Source organism: Rhododendron vialii, chromosome 1a (assembly GCF_030253575.1).
Source record: "Rhododendron vialii isolate Sample 1 chromosome 1a, ASM3025357v1".
Taxonomy (NCBI): domain Eukaryota; kingdom Viridiplantae; phylum Streptophyta; class Magnoliopsida; order Ericales; family Ericaceae; genus Rhododendron; species Rhododendron vialii.
The window spans coordinates 18,053,041-18,062,775 of record NC_080557.1 but is presented as its reverse complement, the minus strand read 5'-3'; the positions used below and the strand labels follow the sequence as shown (position 1 = coordinate 18,062,775).

The 9,735-nt window shown below is 37.5% G+C and overlaps 1 protein-coding gene across 2 annotated transcripts; it reads left to right on the top strand.

Moving 5' to 3' along the window:
- The first annotated feature begins 2,560 nt into the window (after window positions 1-2,560).
- LOC131317968 (uncharacterized) lies at window positions 2,561-9,735 on the top strand. Of its 2 annotated transcripts, none has more exons than XM_058347715.1 (7): window positions 2,561-2,847; window positions 2,961-3,061; window positions 6,397-6,465; window positions 6,602-6,660; window positions 6,924-6,984; window positions 7,053-7,106; window positions 9,348-9,735. In XM_058347715.1, exons 1-7 carry the CDS (start codon window positions 2,679-2,681, stop codon window positions 9,606-9,608), a joined length of 774 nt encoding a protein of 257 aa, XP_058203698.1. In that variant the 5' UTR covers window positions 2,561-2,678; the 3' UTR covers window positions 9,609-9,735. The 2 variants fall into 2 exon arrangements, with proteins under 2 accessions (XP_058203698.1, XP_058203707.1); XM_058347724.1 differs by lacking the exon at window positions 9,348-9,735 and adding an exon at window positions 7,950-8,674.

Here is a 9,735-nt window from a genome sequence, read left to right as displayed (position 1 = left end):
AACTAGCAACTTTTTTCAATAATCAAAATTTGTGAACCCCACACTACATAAGTTAACTAGTTCCAAAATTTATATACACGCGTATTTCAACTACTATTTTATTTTTCTCTTCTTCACTTGCTTTATATCTTCTTCACTTCAACCACAAACTGTTTCTCTTTCTTTTCCTCCAAAAGTGAAGCTCATATTTCTCGATCATCTATAATTTAACTCATCGTTGCTGGATTAAGGTATTTTACTCTTCTTTTACGTTTTTGTTTTAGGCTGCATTCTTATGAATTTAACCTAAACTTAACTTAAATCTGAAAATTATTTTTATTTGAATTTTTTCGCATTTTTTAGTTTTGCGCCAAACTTTTATAGGTTATTAATTCGTCTCAACGAGAGGAATCGGGAAAAGTGTTTTTTTTTTTTTTTTACTTTTGCCCAAGTATTTTAATAAATAATCACTTTTTAGCAAAAAAAATTGATTTTTTCGACTAAAAAGTGGTTATTCATTTTTTTGTTCCTCCCCCTATGGTTGAGTAAACAAAGAACCTTGCAAAAAAAAAAAAAAAGAGGAAGAACCTTGCATTTTTTTTCAAATTTAAGAACACATCTGATTTTTTGAGTGGTGGACTTGTGATATAGGCTATAGGAATAGGAAGAAAAAAAAATCGGTGTTGTTTTGATAGTTAACACTAGAAAGAACACTATATATTCGATATATTTTTGCCAAAAAAAAAAACGTAATGGAGGGAAGTGAATGGCGGAAAACAAAAGGGGAGAGAGAGATTGTGTGAAATTGTAGTGGACCCCTTATTTTGGTTATGGACTAGAAGTGACCATTGTGAACCTCAACATTATTAAGCTTAACAATCTCTTAAATGAATAATCAAAAGCTGATGTGTCAACTTTTGGTTATCCATTTTTGATTATACCATTGTGGATGGCCTTACGCCCTGTTCCTAAATATCTTCTTAAAAAATAATTATTTATTTTACATCTTTAAATTTAAAAATAATACAAATAAAAAATAATTTTTTTATTTTTTTTACCGTATTAAATATTTCAATGAGATGAGAGGTCTATTAAACAAGATTCATATTAATAGAAAAATTATTTGCATAAACACGTAATTTTTAAATTTAAAATTATTTTATTAAAAAATAAGTACTTATTTCCCTTTCGGAAACGGAACCTTATTTTTTCGTGCAACGGAAATTAAAGAAATGTTACCAAACTCACCTAAATAATTCTTATACTCTTGTTACAATGGTTTTTTCCTATCTCCAAATAATGTTGGTGTTGGGTTAGATAGAGTATGAGTATTGGTACCGAAAATTGGGTAGTGAAAAATGTCATATTTCACGAGGAGTTCACTTTATTGAGTTTTGCACATATAATTCAAATTGTTTATTAATTTTAAAATAATTTTTCGAGTGGTCTGTTTCATTTAGAATGACTGAAGTACTCTTGTGGAACCAAAAATAAGCAAAACTCATATGGCCACCGATCGTGGGATTATCAATCTCGCACTAACAACGATGTGAAGCCCACTACGATTACTGCACCGAAAATTCGAGCCATTCAATAATTTTAAAAAATGAGTGGCTCAATTCAATATGTGTAAGTACTCAATCCAATCTTTCCCTCATTCATTCAAATTTCGGGAAATTTTTTAAAAATTTATTGAACAACTCGAATTTTTCGTGCAAGACTTGTAGTGGGCCTCGCGTCACCGTCGATGCGGGATTGGTCCTCCAATCTGTGGTTGTAGAAGGGTTAAAAACAAAAAGTATGTGGACACAGTAAATTTGTGCACAAATCATGCACAAATTGCATTGTGGGGCCCATTATAGATCCCACATGAATAATTTGCACCGATCATTGTGTTTAAAATCGGATTGAGCTGTTTTTTTGTGATACATTTGAAAAAATGTTTTAATCATAATGATTGGCTCAAATTATTTGTGTGGGACTCGTAATGGGCCTCACAATGCAATCTATGCATGATCTGTGCACAAATTTGCTGTGTCAGTTGCAAGGTTGGGTTGAAAAAGAATGGCACAGACTATTGTGCAAAGATATGCTTACAGATTCGTTATGGGGCCTACTTTTGGGTATCACACAAATGATTCGATCAAATTAATTTTAAAATCTTTTTTTTTGGACCCAGTAAAAAATCAGTTCAATAGGATACATGTAAGTGTTTGATCTAATCTCACAATTTTTCATTCAGAATTTCAAATGAATGAAGAATTGTAAGATTGGATCAAGCACCTATATGTATTCTATTGAGCTGATTTTTTACGAAGTCCCATAAAAAAAATTTTAAAATTAATGAATGAATCGAATCATTTGCACAAAACTCAAAAGTGAGCCTCACGGTAAAATCGGTGCACATATCTTCTTCTTCTTTTAGTTTTTTTTTTTTTTTTTTAGTGAAAGAGTAAGAAATGCACATGTCTATATGCAATAGTATGTGTCGGCAGTGTTAAGAATGAGGTCCGCATAGCGGTTGTACTTTTTCGGTCGGTACCCCTATATTGGGTGCCCCTAGCATTTTCTGCTCTGCTGCATCAGTGTTGCCTCATATGCCTGGGTCTGTCAGTGTCATCTCATCCATGCGCCCATCCAATCCAGGAGGAGGAGAGAGGCAACATTTTGAGCGTTGAACAGAGCCGAGCCGGCTTTGAATGGACCCATCAACTGGTCTCAAAACCCTAAGCATTATAACCACCACACCCCTCCATTTCCGCTCCAGATCTTCTTCCCTCTTCCGACCACTCCAATTCCCACAATTCAATTCCAACTTCACCTTTTCTCTCTCCTCTCCATCACGCTTCTCTCCTCTCTGCTCTCTCTGTATACTCTCTCTCTCTCTCTAGTCTCTGCTCTCTCTTATCTATGTATCTCTTTAGATATGTACAGACGTATGTATCGTGCTGCATAAGATTTCGTACTCAATCTTTTTGCAGCTGAAAGAGGGAGCTGCAGTTCTGTGATTAATGGGGTGGGCGAGGCAGTCAGCGAAGGCTCACAGAACAAGGTTCTTCAAGTGGTATTAGTTTCTCCTCAGGTACTACTCAGAGCATCTCCGACACTAAATAAATAGGCATTTTGACTACTGGAAGTGCATGGGATAGCAGTGGTGGCTCCAGAATTTTTTTCCAAGGGGTTCATAAAAATACACACGCTCTTCTAACGCAAACAAAAATTCATCTATTAAAATCAACAATGCAGTCCAAAAACAAGAAAAGTACAAATGACATGAATGGCTATCAATGGTATATTTTTCGGTGCTGAATAACCTCATTAGCAATTGTATCAAATATCCTTCTCAGTATAAGTAATCAAACAATCCACTACTTAAATTTTTATCGAAGGAAGCCTTATCAATACCTACAACCTATAATAACTCCAATAGGTTGGTCTAGTGGTCAAGGCAAACTTAGGAATTTTTGCTACCTCTTAGGTGTTATCGACTTCTTTGCACCGAATCCATACAAAGTTTTGTCCGGCTTCATTTGGGCCCTCAGGATTAGTCGAGATGCGCATAAGTTGGCCCGAACACTTGAGTAATGAATATAATTACCTATAACCTATGTTTATGGATGGAGGCACTAAGGTAGAGACGAGAGAGATGCTGGTGGAGACAAAAAAAAACCCTAAATTATTACCTTTCCCTTCTATGTTGCCATTTGTCTTAATTTTCCTCAATGCATGTGCAATGTAATTAGGTGTTCAAATTGTGTTGATGCGTGTACTGATTTCAGGTTGTGGGTGTTCAAACCCTTGTGGCTGGGTATTCAAAGGAAGTGTATACATGAATAAAAACTATTAATTTCAGGGGTGGGGAAAAACTAAGGGTGTTCACTTGCATACCCTATGCTTGCTGCGCCGCCACCCCTATGGAAAAGGTTAATTTATTTTGCCCAGTCAAGTTTTTAGGTGTGTTTTCCAGCGCAACTAGTCTTTTTGCCTTGTCAAAATGTAAAAGCAAAAACATCAACATATGGTTAGTGGGGTGGGTAAATTGAATTTAGCCTAGCCATCAGAGAACAGCTACATGTAGCCAGCCTATTAGACAAAAAGCAAAGGACTTCATTTTTAGGAGCCTGTTGTACTTGTAATGGTGTGCTTGACTAGGCATTTTACCTAGTCTTTCATGTAGGTTCTTTCAGACTATGCATTTAATTACAACGGCTCTTGTATGCAAGATTGTTGAGGAATTTTGATGCTTCAATTTATTCGGGTTTTCAACACAATGGGGGCAAAATGTGAATCAGCTTCTATACAGATTTTCTTATCTTTTTCTTCTCTCTCTGCAAGCCCTGAGGAAGTTGTCTAGTGTTTTACGGAAACAACAATTCAAGACTCCAACACATGAATAATTGTTACGCTCGTACAACTTCTATTAGTCAAATCGCATACAGCGTACCATGTTAGTATTTAGTAAGAGCACTAAGCACAGGACCAAGGGTATGTTTGCATGCATCTTAAAGTTTCTGCCAATTATCTTGAATAGTGGGTACATAGTTAGAACAAGCCACTGTTTCATCTGCTGTGGTTAGTAGCAATGTTTTGTTAACCGTAGGTTGAAATCCCAAGTCTCAGAACCTATTTTTCTTAAACTTGTAACCATGACCTTCCCGAACTAACAATTCCCAATAGTGCTAACAGATTTCACTAGTAGAACTCATGCTTACGTCTTGGTATTTCCTTTTGAATTTGATTCTCCCTAACATGGATCATGATGACTTTAGTGGTCCTAGTGGAGAACTCAGTAACTGACAAACAAGAAGAAGAGATGAGGCTAATATAGGATGTGTCCATCGTCCCATTGGCCTCTTTTACATTCCATAAATTATGCGCATAGCATGTGCCAATTAAAAGCAAATGTGGAGCACACATAAGTCAAAACACGACATTTAAATTCTCCTAAACCAAATTAAATAAAACAAATGACTAACCAAATAAAGTAATTCCTAAGCTATATGAGGATTGTTTGCACTGAATAAAACCAGACTTGATGAAACCAACTGAATTGTCCATCCTTTGGAAACCAGCACATGCTGCTCTTATTGACATGTTTAGCATGTGCACCATGCGAATATCATGTTTAAAGTTTGATAAGAGCCAAATCCAAGCCAATAGTTGAGTGCTACAAAAATAACCAAAATGTTTGTGGTAGGAATTGTTTAACTATTTCTTGTGCCACGTAGTCAAACAAGTTTCCATGATGCATCAAATTTCAATATCGTGGAAGTTTATGTCGCAAACAATATAATCGCACAGGTCCTGCAGGACAACATAGCAAGTTTGTATATCTTTCTCAAACGCCCGAACAATCACACGAAACATGTCCAGTAATGTGGGTGGCCGTTTTGTTAAGTATGATTTGCTAGTCAATATTAAGTGAGCAAGAAGAAATTCATGTTTGCTTTATTATTTGTTTTGGGTTTGGGTTCTGGCAGGATTGGACATCATTTTGTTTTTGGCGAGTAAGATTTGACATCATTGTTCCGCATTTTTTCTGCAAATGCACGTCCCCAGATTTGCATCACTGTTTAGTGCCATCTCCTAGTTAGATTCTTGTGAGTTGTTCCATATTTGGGGATTATGTACGGGACATATATAATTTAAAGGCATTATTTTTTTTCAATATGTGATAGCATAATTTGTGATCAATTTTTTGATATTGGAACTCTTGTTCTTGTTATATTGAGTAACTTTAGTTAACAAATTTTACCATAACAGTAATAAAGGGTATGTGAGTCAGTCAAACGACAAGACTCTTCTTTAATAATCAAGTCGTTCTCCTTCTGCGGTCAAATTCTTGTACCACTTGGGTGAAACCTGAGGCTGAGGATAATGACAATGGCAGCTGTCATGCTTTGTTATTTGTGCCATAATGACGATAATTTGAGAGCAGTTAATGGATAATTTGAGAGCAGTTAATGGATTGGCTGCGCAAATTGTCTCCACCTTGCCTTGGTATTTAACTAGATGAAGTGCACACCGTTTTTCTGTTGCAGTCCTCTGTTATTCCCGTGTTTCCTAAAAAGAAGTGTGTCTTGTTTATTAACATGTCAAAATATTCCGGCATTGTTAGGGCAGTCAAATCAACTCATACAAGCTTCCAGTGGTTCATTAATCTGACTATAAACTAGAGCCACTTTTGATTCTGCAATATTTTGTCCATTAATAACTCCCATTATCTTTCATTTTCTTGTAAAGATCGTTCCTTCACGGGTTTGTTTACCTACTCCCCCATGTACCTGTTTTTGGGTGTGGCCTGTTACCTTTTTTTTATTTTATTTTCCAAAATCACATGCTTCAGTGTTTACTTTTGGGTTGCAGACAACCTCAATATCCCAGGGCTGGCTCTGAGAATTCTTTTGTCCTTGGCAGATTCCTGGTAACACTGGATGCATTGCAAGAACTTGTGCAGCATCAGCCGTTGGACTGCACCTAGTTGGGGTATATGCCATCTGAGAATAGGGTTCTACCTGTCTGTTTGTTAGTAAAGCAGAAAAAGTGTATTGTTATTAGGTTACAGCAATCAGCTTAAGAACTGGAATTGACTTTGCTATTCAAACGGTTGTTCTGTCTTCAGCCGCTAGGGTTTCAGGTGGATGATGCAAAGCTAAAGCGCGCTGGATTGGATTATTGGCCGTATCCTGGAAATACGTTTGTGGCTTCGAGATTTTTCGGAGACTTTTTTTATTATAGTTCATCTCTGTGATGTTTTGATTATGCAAACCCGAAGTGAGGGGAAAAAAGATCTTGCAGTGCATTTTTTGTCCTCATTTCTTAAGACTATAAAATCTAATTGTCATGCTATATTTATGGATTGTTATCTAGTCTTGACTGCTCTTTCATGCTTTTTGACTGAATCCCTCCATATTAAAGCTTTGTGGATTAACATTTTCAAATAGATATGTAGTTGTCAAAGTGCATGATTCATGGGCAGAGTTTCGAAATCATTTCAGTCAACAGGTTATTCTTCTTATCTGAGTCAAAGACCATTCTGCTCTCTCCTCTCACTACATGTTTGTTCTTTGCAGAATGGGGAAAAAAGACTATTAGCTTTTACTAAGAGAGGAAGAACTATTCATTCAGTAAGTGCTTGTCCTTTCTACCTCCTGCTTTGTCATTCTGATAAGAAGTGTAGATGCAATGCCAGTTGTAACTGTGTTTTTGCCTCCTGGCATTTGTTGAGAAAACCGTATAGCTCTTCCAAGTAATAAAGTACTTGTCATTGATTGCGCCATACTTCGTGCTGCACGAGTTGAATCATTTAGATTACTTCTTTGTGCTTTGTAGCCTGGCTTCAATCACTGCCGTTCCAATTCATACAAATGAAGCTGGGAGAGAGAGATCCTAGGTTAGTATGGGAAGAGGGAAAGCTTAAGAGATGTAAATGGTATTATCCTTTCTTCAAAAATGAAAATGCGATACTCAGATGGTGTACTTCCTATGTTAGTTTCATTTGCCAATCTCTTCTCTTATCTTACTGCCCAGCGGGCTTCCATCGCTCTCCTTGAAATTTTATGTGAAACCCCCATAAACTTCATATAGCCCCTTCCGGTTGGAGTGTGCAACTATGCAAAATATGTGAATACACTTGGAACCACTTAACAAGGAATCTGGTGTACCATTTTTCAACTCTTTTCTGATCTTAGTACTTACAGATTTCCAGTTTCGTACTAACTGCATGTGAAACTTGTGAATATAAGGTTATGGGTGTGTAGTGTGAAGTTCATTTTTAGAGAAATCCAGAGAGTGGGACTGTGGGAGAGGGGGGAAACACAGAGAGAGAGGTGAGAAAGATTTCTGCGTGAGAGAGAGGGAGAGTGCATGTGCAAAAGTTGTTGAAAGATGGAATAAAGTTGAGTTGTGTGTTATGTGATTTCTCTTTGCGCATCACATTTTAAAGAACTTCCACCACCATCTGTTATCAGACATGGGGGAAGCTTTGCTCAAAAGAACTGTGGACTCTCACCTACTGCTCATAGTTGAAAGTCGGCGGAAGCAACTTTTGAGACCACTGTTGTAATTGGCTAGGGGAGATGACCAGACCCCCACCAATCACACGTCAGTCCGACCGCTAGGGCATCCAGCGCCATCTGAACAGTTTGCGCACAGGTCTGATGTGTGGCATGCTACTCACATCTTCTTTAGCCATTAGACGAGATTCCAGGCGATGATATCATATCAAAGCAGTGACAAGCTGAGAAGTAAACCAAGCCTTGTGATATTCAGAATTTCAGGAGATATAGCCGATTGGTGACGATATGAAACTGGTCAGACCAGAAAAAGCTGCCACCCACAATATTTTTGTGATACAAATTGAGATTATAGGAGACCGAGCTGTTTAGTGTGAGTTTTTTATGGATCAAAAGAGAAAGTGACTGACACGTGTGATATCATATGAGAAATGCTCGATATTTTGATGACACGGTCTACTAAAGATCATAACATTTTCTAATTGGAAGCTAAATAAGCCGAGAAATCGACGATTTGATACGGTATGAGCGAAAGAAGACAAGGTAGAGATGATATGAAGCAGATGGGTGTTACAAATTGACAGGACCAGATGAGACTATTGAATTGAGACACCAGACGAGATATTGGTTTATTGGCACAAGACATTGGTGAGATAGAAGAGACATAATCGATATTTCGATATTCTTATGCAACTTCTTTTTTTATGATAATATTATTATCCAACTAATTGCGTGGTGATTGTTGCACCTCCATTGTTGATTGTTTCGGACCCATTTGCGTGGTCAAATTTGCTAAGTGTGTTGAAGCCTCAGATGTGAACTTGTCCACCACGAGGTGGAAAAGGTGCTAGGAGAGAAGGTAGAGAACATCAAGAGGTTGTTTGGTGATCCAGAGGCCGATAATAACCTGTGGTTTTTTGGTGAGGCGCAGAGAGACACAACAGGTTGTTGTCCAGTGCAACAGAGAACAAAGACAAATGATGTGTCTCAGGAAGACAATTAAACTCGGGGAGGAGTTTGTGAACGTAAGCTTAATTGGTGGATAGTGTGAACAGTGAAGTGTGGTGAGGGAGCAAAGGGATAGTTAGAATCAAAGAAAAGGCAGTTCCAACTTGCAACTTATAGAGCTGGAATTTGGGCGGAAGTTCGGAAGGTTCAATTGTGTTGGCTAAGAGTTTGTGTGTTGCAATTTCTTGTGATCCCGTATTACATCTCTATGTATCTTGTATAAGTGGGAACTCATTGTAAGAGGGTTGTTTGATGCTCGTATTGCCCTGGAAATTGGTGTCCTTTGCTTCTGAATTGTTTATTTCTTTAATCTGAATAATCTTTATTCGGAATCCTTTTGCGCAGGAGTATTCCTACAGAAGAGGTGATTGGCTTGTATTCGGCTCAGAAACCTGTGGTCTACCGCGTGAGGCCCTCCTTGACTGCGCTGACGGGATTCGGATTCCGATGGTTGAAACGTATGTGAGGTGTCTTAATCTCTCAGTGAGTGTTGGCATAGCTTTGTACGAGGCTTCTCGACAGTTAAACTATGAGCAGCTACAAATTCCTACTGAAACTTGTATGGATGGTGATAAATCTTTTATTGCTGAAGATATTTTTGCTTGATAACATGGTACTGCGTTAGCTTCATTCAGCAGGGACTGTAATTAAGATTGAATTTAGATTCACATTGATCAAAATTCTCGTGGTTGGTCTGCTCTTACAATAAAGAAAAGAAATTGAAAGCCGAAAA

Bases quoted from the DNA above. Each gene is read 5' to 3' on its own strand.
- LOC131317968 (XM_058347715.1), top strand. From the start codon at position 2,679: ATGGACCCATCAACTGGTCTCAAAACCCTAAGCATTATAACCACCACA. The intron at 3,062-6,396 runs GTACTACTCAGA...TGTCCTTGGCAG, and splicing joins TGGTATTAGTTTCTCCTCAG to ATTCCTGGTAACACTGGATG. The intron at 6,661-6,923 runs GTATCCTGGAAA...ATTTTCAAATAG, and splicing joins GCTGGATTGGATTATTGGCC to ATATGTAGTTGTCAAAGTGC.